The 19,166-nt window shown below is 51.4% G+C and overlaps 2 protein-coding genes across 2 annotated transcripts in view; one reads left to right on the forward strand and one right to left on the reverse strand.

Moving 5' to 3' along the window:
- The window catches only part of CMTR1 (cap methyltransferase 1), a 53,389-nt gene extending 50,587 nt beyond the window's left edge, over positions 1-2,802 (forward strand). The window contains exons 24-26 of the transcript XR_008665046.1: positions 1,228-1,372; positions 2,289-2,371; positions 2,597-2,802. The gene's annotated coding sequence lies outside the window, so the exon portion shown is untranslated. The remainder of the gene's footprint in view (positions 1-1,227; positions 1,373-2,288; positions 2,372-2,596) is intronic.
- CCDC167 (coiled-coil domain containing 167) lies at positions 705-18,563 on the reverse strand. Its single transcript, XM_055329811.1, has 4 exons — positions 18,456-18,563; positions 2,802-2,896; positions 2,551-2,603; positions 705-1,047 (listed from the first exon to the last, which is right to left on the reverse strand). Exons 1-4 carry the CDS (start codon positions 18,495-18,497, stop codon positions 944-946), a joined length of 294 nt encoding a protein of 97 aa, XP_055185786.1. The 5' UTR covers positions 18,498-18,563; the 3' UTR covers positions 705-943.
- Positions 18,564-19,166: the final 603 nt, after the last annotated feature.

Consider the following 19,166-nt stretch of genomic DNA (forward strand, 5'->3'; position numbering starts at 1 on the left):
GCCTGCCTATGCTCTTGCTCCTTCCTCCACCCTGGCCCCGAGGGTCCTTTCTTTTCACCTTCTTCATTGGTGAATTCTCCGCCAAGCCCTACTGTGATCTGCCTTGCTCTGGGCTCCCACCCCTGGCCTTCTGGGTGCTGGGACAGAGTCCAGGTGCGGTAGGGGGGTAGAGTCTGTTTGCTTCTCCTGCCCCCTCCCTCCCCAGCTCAGGTTGGCTCTGCCCCTACTGCTTCGCCAAGCAAACACTGCCTGATTTACTGGCCACCGTCACTGTTAAGTCTGGTCATCACCATGGCTCTTGCTGCCCACTCCCTCTGCCAGGCCTCACCAGCCCTGCTTGCCTCTTGAAGATGGATTAACTCTGTGCTCCCGTGGGACCTCCACATGACTTCAAGTCCCCAGTCACCCTCTGTGCACAGGCTGCAGTTTTTTCTGCCATAATTACAGGCAGTGGCACTGACTGGAGGGCAAAGACAGTATGTTTGGTGGGGGCGATGGACAGATGGCGCAATGCCTAAGCCCTGGAAATGGGTCCCAGATTAGTTTTGGCTTGAAAACTGCTTTCTGCTGTCTCCTTATTCCCCACTTAAGCTGGGGACTCCAAGCACTTCTCCTTGAACATCTTTCCTTCCTGGATTCCCAAGTGCCACCCCCACTGCCGTCCAGCTGCAGTTAGACCATGACATTTACTCAGCAGACGGGAGCAGCGTGGCTGTTCTTTATTGCCTTTCCCTTGGGCTGAGGGAGGAACCAACACACAGTCCTTCTGGAGACTCAGGCCCCAAAGCGGGACCAGGAGGCAAGAGGGGCTGAAGTCCTGCTCCAGTGTCTGGGTTGAGGAGAAATGCTCCTATACCTTGGCTGTCTTGAGGCTTGAAGGGCCTGCTTGGTAGTGACCAGGAGGCCCAGGGGACCCTGTGCTGACCGTAGAGAAACCTCAGGTTCACATGGTCCAGCAGGCATAGATGAAGGTCAGGAGGATGAAGATGGCCACCGAGAGCACCATGTTCCTCCGGTTCTCCTGTCGAAGCAACTGTAGCTCCTTCTCTGGGAGAAAAGAGGGCAGTGAACATGTAGTTTGGGTCCATCCGCTGCTCTCCTCTGCCTCTCTGGCAAATGGGTATAGACACTCCGAGAGCAGGTCTTCCCTCCCTGCTCCTCCACTTCCTTATCCACGAAAATGACTGTCCTTGATCTGCCCAGATTCTCACAACCTTTTGGCTACAGATCCTGGCCCAAAGGAATCCCACCACCCAATGCTGCTCAACCATTTTTCTTCAAATGCAGTGGAAGTTGAGAATGGAGTGTATGAGGGGGTCATCAAAAAGGCCACACCTGAAAGCCAAGCTAGGTGTTGGCATGGCATCACCAGGTGAGTCCTCTGGCCTGTCACTGTCGGTGGTGGTGAGGGGGCTGCTTTGTGGCGCTCATCCTTTCAGGAGGTCTCATCTGGGCAACTAGAAACTCAGGGCGACTGGGGCTTTTTGAGCCTGACACTGGAGTAGGTATGGGGTGGGGCCACCCCATCAGTGCTTCCAGTTCTGCCCCCTGCTGGAGGCCCAGCTAAGTGGAAACCAGGGATGCTAAGAGCAGTCTGTGCCCAAAGGGTGGTTGGGCTCCCTTCTAGAGGAAGCCAGTCCTATTCTGTGGCCACACTGAATCCATTCATCCCTTTGTGTGACAAGCAGGTGGGTGGTACTGTGGTGCCTCTCAGGTAAACTGAGGGCTGATACTGCAGTTGTGGAAATTGCTAGGCTTGAGGGAGAATGGATATCGCTCCCCTCCTTGTGTAGAGGAGTGGGTAGGTACCTGTAAATCCGCTCTGGGCAGGCCTGACCGAGACTAGGGCCCAGGTAGGGGTGTGTGTGCATACACATGTGCTGTGCTTACAATTTTGACTCAAACTGGTCCCTCTGGGAGGTTCCCTGTCACCTGGACTGTTCTAGGGCTGATTCTTGGCAGGTCAGATCTCTCGGGGAGAACAGAACAGAGAAGTCTGATGAACCTCTGCAGACCGGCTTCCTCTGAGGCTGCTTGGGGCAGGGTTGGGGTAGGGGTGCTAGTAGCCACCCTCCGGCTCTGCACCCTCCTGGCTCTACCTGGTTCTGCCCCCAGCGCCCAGAAGGTGGCAGCATTGCTCCACCCACAGTAGCCCTTCCTTCACCTCCAGGGGTTTTCCAGGGATGGAGTGCAAGGGCGGGGGGAGGGGATGGGGGGTGGATCTCCCAAGTCTGGGTGGACGGGAGTCTCTTCTGGACTGACGGCAACCATTCCCCTTCATCCCACAGAGGAAGAGCAGACCCACAGGCGTCTCCATGTCCCCCAGAACAAAGGAACAAATCTGCTCTCCTTCCAGGCCGCTGGGCTTACAGTGGGTTCCCTATAGCCTCAGCGGGGACTGGGGGTGGGTGGAGGGGGAGGGGTGGTGAGGTTGACTCCCTTCCCAAGAACCCTCTTGATCCACAGCACCTGGTGGGCTCCTGGGCTGTTTGTCCTCTCTTGACCCTGGGACTGGAGGATGGGCTTGGTAAAGGAAAGGAACTTTCTTACCATAGTTGGAGGCTTTGCTCATCAGGCTGTTTTTCTCCTTCTCCAGAGACTTCCTATGAGGGGAGAAGGTGTTTTATGGCTCAAGCCCTTTTCCCCCCATCTGAGGGGCAGCTGGCACACCCGGGCAACGGACAAGGGAACAAGGGCCCCAATCTCCAGTGGCCAGGGGTAGGGTGAATGGAAGCCCAGGGCCAGGGCCCCAGGCTGAAGATGGGGGCTGGAGGAAGGAGAGGTGGGGGCAGACACAGTACCTGGCCTCTGGGCTCAGCTCCGCCCCATGGAGCCTGGAGTTTACTGCCTCCAAGTCTTTCCTACACCGTGACAGCTTCTCCTCCAGCCCATCGATCTGCAACACAGCACCCAGCAGAGCGGGATGGGTGGCAGAGCCTTTCAACGTGCAAAATAGTTGGGATCCTGGGATGGGGAGGAAGGAGGCTCTCGGAGTCTTCCTGGACAGCACCCTGCTCCCCTGGGCCCCCAGCCTCTCTGTTTTGCTGTCCTCTACCTCCACACAGTGCAGCCTGAGCCCCACAGAGGCAGCTCTGGGTGCCAGAAGGTTCTCTGAACTACCCTGACCCTCTGGACCGAGCGTGGGCTGGGGGCAGACAGGAGCAGTCCCTCATTCCACCCCACCTCCCCAGCACCTGCCCCAGCTGGCCCCACAAAAGGCACCTGCTGCCCAGGCTTAGCCTAGAATGCAGTGAGGCCCTGCCTTTCCCCAGCCCCCCACGTGGGAGGGACTGGGGGGCGCAGTGGTTGGACATCTAGGGGCCAAAAAGCAGAGGTATTTTTTGCATTAACACACTTCTGCCGGTAGTCAAGTTAAGAATATATATTTTGCTATAAGAATCAATAAAAATCACTGAGTGTAAAAAAAACACAGCTCAAAAAAACTTGTTTCTTTCTGACTTGGTTCTTGTGCAAAAACATTGCCTATCAAGGTAGCTGTAACTTGTAGGGCAAAATAGCTAAGCTCCTCAAAGGCTGGCTGCCAAAAGTATCAGTTTTCCCATTTGTTTTGATTATAGTTTCAGAGCTGTGTTCTTGGGCATATAATGTGAGTTGTGGGAAAATGATTTGTAAAATACTGGACTAGATCGGCCAGGCCTGGTACTCGTATCACACATGTGGCTTTGAAAATTCATGTCCATCTGTCTCCAGGTGTCTGTCTCCTCAGCCACCTCCTGCTGGCAGGAGCCTAGATTTCGATGGCTGGGAAGGTTCTGAGGGCCCTGTGTTCCTCATGGCAGCTGACTGAATGGTGCCTCAGGTCCCCGGGATGCTCCATCTTCCATCTGACTTCACTCCTCACCACATCCCTGGGTCATAGCAAATATGACCTCTAGTTCACAAATGGGAGACTGGGATCCCCAAAGGGAATGAGTCTTCTGAGGAATCAGCCTGGAGCACCCCTCTCCTTACTGGTCTCAGCCAGTTCTTTATCCAGTCTCTTCCAGAAAGGCCCCTGCGGAGACAGTAATCCATGACTGCAAGTGCAGAGGATCCCAGAGTCCCAGGCAGGTGTTCTGGGGCCGGCATCAGGAGAGCTGCACTTGAAGCCACCTGTCCCTCTGCCCGGCCAGCACCTAGCTCAGCCACTTCTGGGTCTGCCGCTTCGCCTTGTCCCAACGCCTGGCCCAAGTGCCACTCCATCTACCCCCTTTCCTGCAGCCTCAGCTGGCTGCCGACTCCAGCTCTAGAAGCAGGGCCCTGTGGGAGGGAAGAGCCCTGAGTTGACTGCCTGCTTAATTATGTCACTTCTCTGCTAATTGGCACCAAAGGTAGGACTGTCCTAGGGAGCAGCCTCCGCAAGGAGCTGGGCCTGTGCCTGTGGCGGCCAGCGGCCAGCGGCCATCCTGAAGCCTGCACTGTCGGGAAGTAAGCACCAAGCAGCCAGGCGCAGGGAACAATGACAGTCCAATGTGATGGTCAGTGGGGCTGGGAGAGAACAGCATGTGCTTCAGGCCACTGCGCGGCCCAGCCCCTGGGGACCCTGAGACTTGCTGCTGCCACCCCATGGTGTAGACATCACAGGGCACCAATTCCACACCAGATCCCAAAGCTTAATTCTCCAAGCATCACCTCCTCCATGAGGCCACCTCTGCTGCCCCTGGCTGAAGGGTACCATCTCCTTCCATTGGCAAATTAATTAGCCCTTCTCTCATAAGGCTGACAGCACACTAGGGTCATCCCAGCGATAGGTGTCCAACCTCCCCTTCCTGGACTCTGGGGACCTCTACTGACAGTATAAACTTGTGGCCCAAGGATCCTGTATAGCCCAGACTGGCCCATTCCACTTGCGCATGTGACTGCCTGGCTCCTAAGGATGCCTGACTTTGTAGCTGCCATCCTAGGATGGGGGCTGTCTGTCTCCCCTTTGTGGTCACCACAAGGCCCGGCCTGCTGCAGTCTGTGTGTGTGTGTAGCTATGGAGGAATGACTAGGGTTGGACGTGGATGGAGCCGAGGAGGTAGGGGCAGATCTAGACCTCCTGTAGCAACCAGAGCCTGAACTCCTCCCCTCGTGCCCACAGAAGTTCGAGGAAGCTAAAAGGAGAAGCAACTACACAGGCACATATATTATGTACTTGGTGGGAAACCCTGTGCCAATCTTTGGTCCTAGGTTAGATTTCTTCCTGTCACCCCTTGGGCCAAGTCCCAGTTTGCATGTCACTCTGGGGGGAAGCAGGTTGGGGATTTCCATCCCTAAACACATCTGGAAGGCAACCAGGTGCCCGAATAAGTGGTAATTGGCCCGAATAAGGCCGGGAACTCATGCTGAGCAAAATCTTTAAATTGAGGCTGGCAAACCACAAGTGGCCAAGCCAATCTGCCATCGTGCTCTGGGCAGGGCCTGTGGAGCTGGCAGTTGGAGGCCTTTATCTGAACAAGCCCAATTTATCTGCAGTTCCACTGAATATCCCCACTTTCATTTACCACTTTTTAATGAGGCTTAAACGGACGAACACAAATCAAGGTTTTAGGGACTCAAGTTCTAACCTCCCTCTATGAATATTTATGTCCTGCTGACAGCTCTCCCTCTGATTCCCTTCTAAATAGCAAGTTCCCCTTTTTTATAACCCAGCTGCTTGATGTGGGCTGAGTGAGGGGAGGCTGAGACTGTCAGGCAGCTCTTCTGTAGGCCACAAACCCGTCCTCAGAAGGTGACCCTGCTGGCAGTCAAACACCCTGCAGCATTTGCTGAAGCAGAAGCTGGCTCTCCAGCAGCTATAATGATGGGTGCACAGATTCAGGGTGACCTGGCTGTGAGAAGGCAGGGAGGGAAGGTCAGGATGCATCTTTTAGTCAGGAGTGGTGGCGTGGTGGCTACAGAGTGGGGCTGACTCGGATGGGCCAGGAATGGGGGAGAGGACCCAGAAAATAGGCCTTAGAGGAGGCCGCTCATTGGGTTTTCAGTCAACTCTGGGTGGCATGCGTGTGGATCATGCACTTTGCAGGCTCCCTAGGGTAGATCTATAGTCCTTGATTAGCTTTCCCTCTGTCGCCAGGTTAAAGGCTATAGATGACAGACAATAGAGAGGACACAAGGTTAAGACCAGAGTAAGAAGACAAATGGCTAGAAGAAGATTCTAAAAATATAGGGTCAGAGCCAGGCAAGCAGTTGGGAGCCCAAGTGCCTGGAAGCCTGAGACTGTGGTTCCTGAGAAGTGCAGTAAGGAGTATAGGCTGCCATCAGGTGCCTCAGCTTGCGGCTCACTTGCCCTCTGAAGGACTTCCATAATTCTGGGCCTCATTTTATTCCTGTGTAAAACAAAGTTAATGTTTCGTATTTCATAAAGTTGTAGGATGATATGAAGCAATACATGTCAGGTACTTAGAATAGTGCCGAGTACACACACCGTAAGAGTTAAATAAGGTATGTGCTATCATTATTAGCAGAGAATGGTTTTCACTAGATCTTTAGAGAAAAGAAAAGTGAGTTAATGTGAGGTTAGAGTAAGGGAGGGAGCAGTAGGGGTGTGTGATGGAGAGGAGTCTCCACTTATCACTGGCTGGCAGCAGCTGGAAGGGGAGGCTGTCTAGCTTGGATACAGCCATCCTTTCGAGTCTGGAGGGATTCAGCGGTTGAGGTGGGGAGGGAGGGCCTGCAGGGTACCTCATGTCCTACCTGGGGATGAAGCTGGGGTGGGGCTCTGAGGTTGGGCCTGGTGGCACCTGAGGCTGACACCCAGAGCAGTGTCTAAGCGCACAGACTCGGGTGTGGTCTGGGCAGGGATAGGCATCTGAGGGTACATGGAAAGGCAGGTGTAGCCTGGCAGGTGTAGACCATGTCTACCCACACCATGGCTCTACAGGGCCTGGCATCCAGCTGAGCTGGGAGAAGGAATGTGAAGCCCCAGGACTAAGGCAGAAAGAGGCCCCATCAAAGAGATTGGACCAACTCTAGTAGGAAGAGAAGGCTGTACTCTGGAGGCCAGAGGCTCCCAGGACTCCTGCCCAACAGGCTGGATACAAGGGTCAACCAGCAGGAGTGTGGCTGGCCCCAGACTGACTCAGGCACTGAGACTTTCCTAGAGCTACAGAGGGCAGCATTGCTGGCTGTCACCATCACAGGCAAAGTGGGAACAGCCAAGGTGGCCACTGAGATGCGGCACTCATTCAGGCACAGTGTGGGAGCAGAGAATGGATACCCTCAATGTAAAACGTCATTAAAAAAAGTCTATGCACGACCTTTATATTCAGAAGACCAAGTGTCCATTTTTACACAGGGACAAAGAACAGTGTCTACTTGAGATGATGGTCAGCAGGTGAAGTGCAGCTGCAAAGAGACACTAGAAGTCAAAGTTGGGGGTGTGAGCTCTCTACTACAGTTACAAACTGTGCCTTCTGGCACTTCACACAGGGTTGAGGACTTCGTAGGTGTGAAAAGCTGTGTGCTGCAGTTCAGGGGACCGGGAAGTAGGTGGTGAGTGTGCAGGGTGCCCTCGTGGGACTGCTGGCCTGAGCCCAGAAAGGCAGATGCAGAGCAGGAGGGAAAAAGTATAGAAGGTAGGCAGTGGGAAGGAGCATCCCTCAAGTAGGGAGGAGCTGAAGGTCCCAGAGGTGGCTCTGGAACTGGGATCCAGGAAATCTGTACTTGATCAGGAAAGGCCTGTGAGTGATTCCACCACAGTGGGGATGAGAACCGCTGCCTTTCTGACCTAAGCATGGACTGAGGAATCAGAGCCTGGAGCCTGGTGGGCGGCTTCAAGAGCGGGCAGAGGAGCAGGCCCAGTGAAATAATTTAGGACCAAGGATTCTCCACGGGGTGGTAGTGGCGGGTGGGGGTGGGAGTGGGTTGCATTTCTTGCATAAGAATGTGAAGATCTGAAGTCAGCCTGCCAGTCAAGGTCAGCAGAGGCTCCACCCCAGCCAAGTGGGGCCACTGATCCTGTTGGCAGGTGCCAAGGGAAGGGCTTCTTCATTTCTAGTCATCAGGGACAGAGACTTCCTGCAGCCTTCCTCAAGCGGGATGCGGCTCAGAGTGCTGTGGGCACCGTGTGTTGCTCCCGGGATTCAAGAGCCCCGAGCCAGCTAAGCAAAATCCCCTCTGCCATCTGACGTGGGGAATAACACCTTATTCTCAGAGCTTTAGGGAAGTCTCCCTGGGGCCCTATAACGCCATAAAACCAGTGTTAAGAGAAACTGTAAAATTCGTCTGGAATCCCCGTGAGGCTTCTTTTCAGGAGTGTGGAGCCTCCTGGAATAGAAACCCTGCCTCTTTGGGGACAGTGAACCTGAGTGCCAGCTCACTCACAGATAACTGCCCAGCACACCGGTCGGGTCAGGCCCAGCCCCGTGGGGTTGGGGCGGGGCAGCTCCAGGTCAGGCTGCTGCCAGGCCCTCGTGCACAGCTCATACTCTGACAGGCATGAGCCACGGGCTGTCGCAGGTGCTCCTACCGAGGCTGGCTGAATGGGGCTCCTGTGGCAGCTCGACAGCCTGGGAGGTGGCTCCCCACCCACCTCAAGCCACTGTCTCAGGTCAGCCTTTGCAGAACGCACTCTCAGGACTTAGAACTCTGCGTTACGTAGGCTATTCTACTCTTTGGTTTAGTAAGTTATTTCCGGTTTTCCCAGCCTTGCTCTCAAGAGCTTCTGGCCAGTGACTGCAAGATGTTGCTGGTACAGGTTAACCTCAGGAGTCAGGCAGTGGTCACGGGGCATATCCCACAGCTGCCTGGTCAGATACCTGCTAATAAAGAGCATGGTGTGGGGGTATCTAGATGGTACAGCACAAGGCAAAGCAGCTTCCAGAAGCCAAAAGCCCATGCAAAACTAAATCACGCTACCAGCAGCAGCCAACATTTCTACGGCATGCGCTGTACGCCAGGCCCTGTTCTGAGCACCTCACACACAGAATGCTCACAATAACCCTGTGAGGGGAGAAGTAGTATCGTCAGTTCATCTGCTGGGAACACGCCCCAAGAGCCCAGCAGACGCCTGAACCACGGATAGTACTGAACCCTATATATATGATGTTTTTTTCCTGTATGTACATACTTATGATCAAGTTTAATTTATATATTAGGCACAGGAAGAGACTAACAATAATAGCAACAAAATGCTATATAATGAAAGTTATGTGAACGTAGCCTCTCTCTCAAGGTATCTTTCTGTCCTGTATTCACCCTTCCTGTGCTGATGAGAGGAAAAGGTACCTAAGTGGTGAGACGACATGAGGTGAATGGCGCAGGCACTGTGACACGGTGTTAGGCCGCCATCCGCCTTCTGACAAAATGTCAGATAAGGAAGCTCTGGCCGTGGAGATGAAGTTATTTGTCCAGGGTCACCCAGCCAGGACACGGGGGTGCTGGGCAGTGCAAGGCTGTGCTGTTAGCTGCCCCCTCCCCGCCCCCCAGAGTGCCACCAGCCCGAAGCCACCCGTAGCTCCTGGGAGTAACTGCTCTCCTTGTGCCCTAGGCTGGGCGGGCCTGTGGCAGCTTCGTGGACACTACCAACCTCTGCAGCAGCTCTGTAAGGAAGGGGCTGGCCCTGTTTTAGAATTTTTTTTTTTAAGATTTTATTTATTTATTTATTCATGAGAGAGAGAGAGAGAGAGAGAGAGAGAGAGAGAGAGAGAGAGACAGGCAGAGGGAGAAGCAGGCTCCACGCAGGGAGCCCGACGTGGGACTTGATCCCAGGTCTCCAGGATCACGCCCCAGGCCGAAGGCGGCGCTAACCCACTGGGCCACCTGGGCTGCCCCTGGGCCTGTTTTAGAGAGAAGCAAACTCCCTGGAAGGAGATTTTAAGCAAGGTCAGGTAATTGGAAAGTGGCAGAGCTGAGGGTCTGAATCTGAGTCTTTCTGCTTCAAAGCTTATGTTCTTTCCAACACTTCAAGCTCTTTTTCCAAAATCCCTCATGAAAACATTCATGACAAAGAAGGGTTCTGTTGGAACAAAGTCATTCCACATCCCAGTCGAAGCCAATCTAAGCTTGTTGATCTGGTTTCAATAGTCTCTACTCTGAATAATCTCGTACAAAGGCTTTGCCTTGTCTCTGTCCACGTAACAGCTACTCTCCATGAGGGAAGAACCTGACGGCAATCTGCTTGGAGGCAGTGAGACGGGAGCAGAGCTCCCATGCTCTGTGTTGAAGGCAATCACCTCGCAACTTCTAGCTTCTCCAATATCCGTGGCACCCTCCCCCAGATTGCCTAAACAGCCACAGCACCCTCCAAAATCCAGACAAAACAGACCCAGTTTTGAGAAGGAGAAAGGTGAGCCAGGTGGGCCTGATAAGCCCTTCTCTCCCAAGTCGGTAGCAAGGCCTTTCTTTTCACGTGCCAATTCACAGCCCTGAGAGTGGTGCCAGCTGTTTTATCTCCAGCCCCAGCAGCCTGGGTACTGGATTTCTGGAAATCCACTCATTTTCACATGTCAGGGAAGCCTCAGGACATTTATTATAATGGGTAAGGAGGCCAGAACACCTGCCCAGATGGTCTGTGGCAAGAGTGCTGGGGCTTTCCATCTGAGGCCATCAGGCCACTGGGCCAAGTCACATTGGGGTCAGGAGCCTTGATTTTCCAGGTGACCAGCCTCAAACCCCAAAGGGCCGATTGCCCTGACACTGCTGAAGGGAAGTTTTCCTGTGGAGGAGGCTCAGGGCTCTGTGGAGACAGAAGACAAACACCTCCATGCATGTCTCCCCAAACCATCAGAAGTTTCTCTCCCAGGCTGAGCAGATGAAGACCGTAAACCTTCCCAGTTTTAATCAACCAACAATTTTCAGGAAAAGCAGAGAGCTCATCATTTCTCTGGAGAATCACTGCCCCTGCCCCAGGTCAAGAACACAAGGGGCTCTGCTGAAACACCTGCAAGCTCTGAGGCCTTGTGAGGCCTTCTGGTGTGCTGCTCTACCAGGAGAACCACATCAGTCCTTGCCTGAAGCCTGCAGCTGTCCCTGGGCCAGGACGTTGTTTGGGGTATGTTTTCTCTTCTTTCCCCCCCATATATATTTTTTGATAAATTAGCAAAAGCTTCTTCACCTCTGAAAGGCTCAAAACACTATTCAAGAACTGGCATCCACCCCATGCCTTATGAATTCATTAATTAAGATGCTGGCAAACAGCCACTCCACACATGCTGACATCCAGCCGTGTTAGGTAATGAGGTTTTAGTCTCCTGACCCCCGTCAAGTGGAATGGAGCCAGACACAGGCTGCCGAGAGAAATCACCTGCCCGACAGCAACCTGTCGCTTGCGCCAGGCAGCAGGTGGGGGCTCATTTAATGGTCAGTGGCCCTTGTGGTGTTTGCATGCTGTGAGCCCTTCTCCCAGCCCCTGGAGTGGCTGCCCAGTAAGGTGGTGTCCAACTGCCTGCCCTACAGTGGCCTCCTAACCTCTGACCACTGAACCCCTCAACGGGGCCTGGACGGCAGGGGCGAGGTTCAAGTGCTTCCTCCAGCCATTCAAGCCAATTCGGGAAGTATTAATGCTCCACTAAGCTACTTCTGGCCCTTGTCTCAGAAAACTGGTTCCAGAACTGTGACTGTTCCAGAACTGTGACTGTCTCCACCCTTGCGTTGGAGGAGGTAACGGAGAGGACATGACCACTGGTTGACCTGAGCGCGGGACCAGGGCCATCGGAGGCTCCGCCTCCCTCCACTGACCTTGGAATGTACTGTGCTGCCCACTGTTTCCGCGGTGGAGCTGTTCCAAGGACAGAGCCTTGAGAGACCATGTGCTGTGGAGACCATCTGGACTGTAGACGTGACAGCCCAGTTACGGCCTCTACCCAAACTTTGAAGATTTGGCGGGCAGGTGCAGAAATCTATTCCTCTTATTTATCGCCCGAGACAAGCCTCACATGTAAGTTCCCTTGCTTAGTAAACCTGCCACCTACCAACCTGGAGTGGTCTGCCTCTTTTTTGGGTATCTCTCTGCCCTCCATGGAAGGAGGCCAGTGTGCAAACCAATAATTTGGTGCTTCTGCCCCTCTATGCCTTCAGAGAGCTTACAGCAGTGGTCTATACTAAGCAGATAATTATAATGTCAACGTTCTTTCCTCCTGGTGCTCATCTGCCTAGGCCATTTTCTCCCCTCAATTTACCACCTCTTTTTCTGGTAAGGATTCTGAATTTAAATGACTCCCATTTGCTTTTATTCCTTCTAGTAGATGTTTAGTTGGCCAACACAACATTAATTTCCCAACCCCTCTTCCTTTGCCCACCTCCACTACTTAGAAAAGCTCAAGAGAAGATTTCCCATACTCACTGCAGCCAGGCATGGTCATGATCCAGTTCTGGCCAATGAGATGTTCCAGAAGTCAGCTGGAAGACTCCTGGGACAGCTAATGCTTTGTTGATAAAAGGGACAGTATTGTAGTTCCTTTATCCTTCTTTCTGACTTAAAGTTGGATATGATGACTGGAGCGGTGGCAGCCATCTTGTGACTATGAGGAAACAGCTAAGAGAATGCAGAAATGCTGGCCTTGACTTAGCGTTTGAACCAATGTCAATAGCTTACCTCCAAATTTGTTATGGGGAAGAAAGTATATTCCTTTTTACTTAGATCAGTTTTCTGTACCTTGTAGGCCAAAGTTTCCAAACTGGTAGATTTTTGTACTAGGGACCAAATCTAATCCCGTTAACCCCCTTAAGATGTCAGCTAAGACACCACAGACCTGTTAAGACCCACTGGCTGTTGAAACATCTAAAGACACCAAGCTGGATGGTCTAGCTGTGAAAGAAAAATACAATGACCAAGTAACAGCTCATTACTATCAGAGGTTACAAAAGCAGAAACAGGACTTACATCAGCCAAAATCCTGCATAAGACTGAAATGCAGACTTTCCCTCCTTCCACACATTAAAATCAGTAGCAGAGCTGGAGATTTCTCATCTGAGTATTCTCTCGTTAATCAGAATTAACTCTCAGAAGCTAAACTCATAGCCAGTTTTTTCCAACTCTGAGGTCTTACAGGGTGGCAAATGAGTTAGAGAAAAAGACCTTGAGAGGAGACATGAGTGAAGGCAGCTAAGGGTGCCTTGGTTATCCTGGGAGGTGACTGCCCTGTACAGCTGGCACAAGCCAGCCCTCAGGGTGAGTGCTGCCTGCTTGGTAATTGCTTCATTACAAGTAGAGACTGTTTGCAGGTGCTGAGATCACTCACTTGTGGGGGTTTTATTGCACTCGTCAGATTAACAAACATTTTGATTAAATCACTACTTCATTGGCTCTGAGCGTACGACTTTTAATAAGAGGACAATATCCACTGCTATTGAGCATCAGTGCACATTCAATACTCAGATCCGCTGGGGGCAGAGGAACAGGTGGGGAGACAGCCAGATGTCAAGCTTTTCCTAAGGTGCACAGTTACAGATCTTGAATCTTAGAATATCCAAGCAAAAGTAACCTTAGATCACAAATATAAGTATCTACATTGGTATTGACAGGATAAAAAAAAAAAAAAAAAAAAAAAGAGTGAATGTGACCGGTAAAGGCACTCAGAGAGCATATGCCCACCAAATTTAAACCATTTTAGGAACCTCTATGTCAGCCAAACAAAAGATATCTGTGATCTGTATTTGGATCACAGTCAATGAACTTATAACCCCTATTGAAATCCAAGGTCTTCATGTTTCAGAAAAAGAAACTAAGTGTGAACAAGGAGATTGGACTTAGCCATGATGGAAGACGGACTGCAAAAGAACTATAAAGGCTACTAATAAGGGTACTGTTTGTTGATTTTCTCCACCCTGAGCCAGGCACATGCTAGGTATTTCACACATATGGTCTCCTCAAAGCCACATTTCAGTCTGGGAAAGCATCTCTTGAGTTTTTCTAACCTCTGTAGTGGAGATGGGCAAAGGAAGAGGGGTTGGAGACCCACTGGCTGGTATTTCACACATATGGTATCCTCAAACCACACCTGAGGTTACAAATCAAAACCATAATGAGATACCACCTCACGCCATTCAGAATAGCTAAAATTAACAACATAGGAAATAAGAGACGTTGGTAAGGATGTAGAGAAAGGGGAACCCACTTACACTGTTGGTGGCAATGCAAACTGGTGCAGCCACTTGGAAAACAGTATGGAAGTTCCTCAAAAAAGTTAAAAATCGGGCAGCCTGGGTGGCTCAGCAGTTTAGTGCCAACTTCAGCCCAGGGTGTGATCCTGGAGACCGGAGATGGAGTCCCACATCGGGCTCCCTGCATGGAGCCTGCTTCTCCCTCTGCCTGTGTCCCTGCCTCTCCCTCTGGCTCTCATGAATAAATAAAATCTTTAAAAAAAATTTTTTTTAAGTTAAAAATAAAACTACTCTACAACCCAGCAACTGCACTACTAGGTATTTAGCCAAAGGATACAAACATAGTGATTAAAGGGGCACATGTACCCCAACATTTACAGCAGCAATGTCCATAATAGCCAAAATATGGAAAAAGCCCAGATGTCCATCGATAGATAAATGCATAAAGATGGGCTTTATATATATAAAAAAATATGTATTACATTATATATGGAATATATGTATAATGGAATACATGTATAATGGAATATTATATATACATAATGGAATATTATATATAATGGAGTATTACTCAGCCATCAAAAATAATAAAATCTTGCCATTTGCAATGACATGAATGGAACTAGAGGGTATTATGCTGAGTAAAATAAGTCAGCCAGAGAAAGACAAATACCATATGATTTCACTCATATGTAGAATTTAAGAAACAAAACAGATGAACATAGGGGAAAGGAAGGAAAAATAAAATAAGATAAAAACAGAGGGAGGCAAATCATAAGAGATGTTGAACTCTAAGAAACTAAGGATTGCTGGAGGGGAGGTGGAGGATGGGGTAACAGGGTGATGGGCATTAAGGAGGGCACTTGATGTATGGAGGAGCACAGGGTGTTATATGCAATGGATGAATCACTAAATTCTACCCTTGAAACAAAAAATACAGTATATGTTAACTAAATTGAGTTTAGAAAAGAACTAAAACCCACCACACTTGAGGTAAATTGCAATCTGCAGTAGAGATTGCAGGTTGTCCACTAGACAGGCTAGGCCCTTCCTCCGCAGCGATGCAGTTATAGCTGGCCGTGTGGCCTTCTCCAAGCCAATGAATGCATTTCCCAGCAGCCCCTTGCAGGTGGGTGAGGTCTCAAGTCTTAGCTCACATTGCTGCCAATGGAAAGTAGGCACACTGGGCCCAAGACTCTTTTTTTTTTTCTTAAGACTTATTTGAAAAGAGAGAGACTGCAAGCAAGTGAGCGTGTGAGTGGGGGGAGGGCAGAGGAAGAGAAAGAATCTCAAGCAGACTCTCCGCTGAGCCAGGAGCCCAACATGGGGCACTATCCCAAAACCTATGAGACCATGACCTGAGCTGAAATCAGGACTCGGATACTTAACCAACTGAGCCACCCAGGTGCCCCCGGGCCCGTGACTTTTAAGATAGTGATGCTTATGCTTCCTCTACTCTCTCTCTGCCAGGGTACACATCAATGGGATGTGACTTAGTTTCATTCAGGAGGTGACATTAAGGTACTGAGGGATGGCAGCACCATGAGATGAGGGAAATATGGCAGAGCCACTGCCGCTCTGGTACTTCTAGACCAGGGACTGGCAAACTATAAGCTGGGGGCCAAATACAGGCCACTGCCTTTTTCTCGTAAATAAAGTTTTACTGGGGGAGCACCTGGGTGGCTCAGTGGTTAAGTGTCTGCCTTTGGCTCAGGGCCGTGATCCTGGGGTCTGGGATCGAGTCCCACATCTGCTTCTCCCTCTGCCTGTGTCTCTGCCTCTCTCTGTCTCTCATGAATAAATAAAAATCTTTTACAAAAAGAGTAATATTTATTGGAACACAGTTACACCCATTAATTCTATGTTAATTCTATTGCCCATGGCTGCTTTTGTGCTGAGATAGCCTATCTAAGCATAGCTGATGCTCCTTATTCATGATAGTTATGTTCTATAAAGTTGCTGCCAAAAATGAATTATCAAATACTGAACCAGGTTAGATTCCTATGAGCCTCTGGTCACAACAGTTTTATCAAGTGATCAATACAAAACCTTGTTTCTTGTGTGTTTCTGTTTAGAGACCTTATTTAATATATATTATTGATTCATTAACATTGAACTCCTAGCCAACAGCGCTATAACTCATTTCTGAACAAAGCCTATCTAACATATTTTCTCTGTAAGGTAAATACAGCCTTCTTGCAGTTTAGGAAAACTAGACAGCACTTCAGCACTACACTTGAGGGCTGTTTTTAGCAACAAAATCACCAACAAAAAGCACAGAGACACACAAAAAAATGTGGCACTAAATGGACACCTGTTTACGGTATAAGCTGAAATAAGACAGCAGAGCACTGCTTTGTTCGACCTTGGCTGCACCTCAGGTGACTCTAATTTTTTACTGGTTTGTTTGAGGCTTACTGCAAAAGCATTGCAAGTACTGATCTGGAGGTTACAAAAACAAAAACATTTTAGCAAGAAGGCAAATTCACAAACAGAATCCATGAATAATTAGGATCAACTGTAGTTGCAACAGAGATCACAAAGCCTAGAAATGTACTATCTGGTCATTTATGGACAACTTCTGTCAATTCCTGGTCTGCCCTATTAGAATAAAATAAACTTTCTGAAGCCACTGAATTTTAGGATTTCACTGTTACAGCAGCTTATTGTGTCCTAATCAGGTTATAAAGTCTATGCTTTTCCCATCACCCAGTGCCACCTCATTTTACCACTCATATTCTCTTTTATTTTACTTTTTAGATTTTATTTATTCATGAGAGAGAGAGAGAGAGAGAGTGAGAGAGAGAGAGAGAGAGGCAGAGACACAGGCAGAGGGAGAAGCAGGCTCCATGCAGGGAGCCTGATGTGGGACTCGAGCCCAGGTCTCCAGGATCAGGCCCTGGGCTGAAGGCGGCGCTAAACCACTGAGCCACCCGGGCTGCCCTCATACTCTCTTTTAGAGGGAGGGTCATATTTCCATCATCCTCTTTTCTGTACCAAGTAAGCCAATATTTCTCAAGGGGTGATACTAAAACCTGTGTCAGAATGGGTGTGTGGGGATCCCTGGGTGGCGCAGCGGTTTGGCGCCTGCCTTTGGCCCAGGGCGCGATCCTGGAGACCCGGGATCGAATCCCACGTCGGGCTCCCGGTGCATGGAGCCTGCTTCTCCCTCTGCCTGTGTCTCTGCCTCTCTCTCTCTCTCTGTGACTATCATAAATAAAAAAAATTAAAAAAAATAACAAAAAAAAGGGAGGACGGGGGGGGGGTGGGGGGGTGGGGGGGGGTGGGCGCAGCAGGTTGAGCATCTGCCTTCGGCTCAGGTCATGATCCCGGGGTCCTAGGATTGAGTTCTAGAGTCGGGCTCCCACAGGGAGCCTGCTTCTCCCTCGGCCTGTGTCTCTGCCTCTCTCTATGTGTTTCATGAATAAATAAAACCTTTAAAAAAAAAAACTTTTTTAAAAAATGCTTATTTCTTGTTGAAAAGGTACGCTCAAATGTCACTGAATTACTCGGGGTGGGAGACAATTCAACTTTCCATTTGCAACAAGCTCTACAAATTATTCTTCATTCATTCTGAAGTTTGAGAATTACGGAACCGGCAGTAAGCTCCTGAAGACCACTCCCCGGGATCTGTCCGGTAAGCCCCGGGCAGCCCAGCCCTCGAGGGACTGTACCGCAGAGGAGAGGCGCCCGAGCGCAAATCGCCCGCGCTGCCTCTCAGCGCCCCCCCCCCCCCCACTGCTTCAGCCTGGGCTCGGCCTGAAACCTCAGTTTCCCCGTCGGTTTAGGCTTGTGGTGAGGGCTGAGTACGCGAAGGGAGCAGCACAATAAGCCTTAATGTTCTTTCCCTTCCATCTGCAGTATATATTATTTTTAAGCTCTTTGGGAACTTCATCATTCCAGAATTCCCCACAAATTCCGAGAGCTTCAACACCCCAGACGAGAAGTTCCCCACCTCAGGGGACGCTTACGCCATTTAGCAATATCCTCAGCAGTACGGGTTCCCTCACTTTGGGGGGCTCCCCCACAGGCGTCGAAGCTTTGGGGTGCGCCTCCCCTCCGGGCCCGCCCCCTCGCGTCCGCTGCAGTTACCCGTCTCCCCTCGGGGCTTCAATCCCGCGTCCCGCCCTCCGCCCCCGCGCGGCTCCCCGTTCCCCTCCGCGCGTGCTGCCCGTGGGGGCCCCGGCCCCCCTGTCCCCACCGCTGGTGCCCCCTCGCGATCTCCAGACGCCGTTTCCCTCACCCCGCCCCTCATCTCCGGGTACCCCGTCGGCCGCCCGCAGGCCCCTCGCGCCCCCTCCCAAGCCCGCGTCGCCCTCCCCTCCTCCCCCCGGCCCCTCCTCCGCCAACCCGCGGCCAGGCCGCCCCACTGCCCCCGCCGCGGGGGGAAGGCGGCCGGCGACGCGGCCCAACCCCACCAGTCGCCTCACCTCTAGAGCGACGCCCAGATTCTCCCGCTTCTTTTTGGTCATGTTACTTGCGGGGAGCCCCCGGTCACTTATTGGACGCACCCACCGGTGGCACCACGCATGCGCAAACGCTCGCACTCCCCTCTCCGCGGCCGCGGAGGAGGCGGGGGGCGGGCCTCGTGGAGGTCACCATCTTGTTGAGGGGCGTGGCCTTGGCGGGGCCCTGTTTACGGCGGGAACCTCCCGCTCGAGGAGTCAGGGTGGGGGCGGGGGCGGGGGCGGGGGCGGGGTGGGAGGCCCCGTGGGCCGCCGTCCAGAGGTGGGGCTGCTCCTCTCCTCCTAGTCCAAAACCCCTTTACATCCTGAGACAGTTTTTCACTCCATCTTCTGTACCCTTCATCGCTTCTTGTCACCACCTATCTTGAGGCCATCCCGCCTTCAAATTCTGTCCACGGTGGCGCCTGAAGCCCTGCTCCTGCAGGGAGCCCCACCTTGAGCCCCTGGGCCCCCTGGGCTCTAATAATGACCTGTTGGTATGCCCTTTTTTTTTTTGGCCAGGTGTTCTCACTCATTTTTATTATTTTATTGTGAGAACCATCTACAGGGGCTCCTGGCTGGCCCAGTAGGTGGAACATGTGATTCTTGATCTTGGGGTTGTGAGTGAGCCTCACCTTGGGTGTAGACATTACTTAAAAATAAAAATCTTAAAAAACAAAAACAAAATCCGCAAAG

This window comes from Nyctereutes procyonoides, unplaced genomic scaffold (assembly GCF_905146905.1).
Source record: "Nyctereutes procyonoides isolate TBG_1078 unplaced genomic scaffold, NYPRO_anot_genome, whole genome shotgun sequence".
Classification (NCBI taxonomy): Eukaryota; Metazoa; Chordata; class Mammalia; order Carnivora; family Canidae; genus Nyctereutes; species Nyctereutes procyonoides.

What these genes read in the sequence shown, in the direction of transcription:
- CCDC167 (XM_055329811.1), bottom strand. Translation starts at nt 18,497, where the DNA reads ATGACCAAAAAGAAGCGGGAGAATCTGGGCGTCGCTCTAGAG. An exon ending in ATCTGGGCGTCGCTCTAGAG is followed by an intron (nt 2,897 to 18,455) that starts GTGAGGCGACTG and finishes GCTGTGTTGCAG; the next exon opens with ATCGATGGGCTGGAGGAGAA. An exon ending in GAGCTGAGCCCAGAGGCCAG is followed by an intron (nt 2,604 to 2,801) that starts GTACTGTGTCTG and finishes CTCCCCTCATAG; the next exon opens with GAAGTCTCTGGAGAAGGAGA.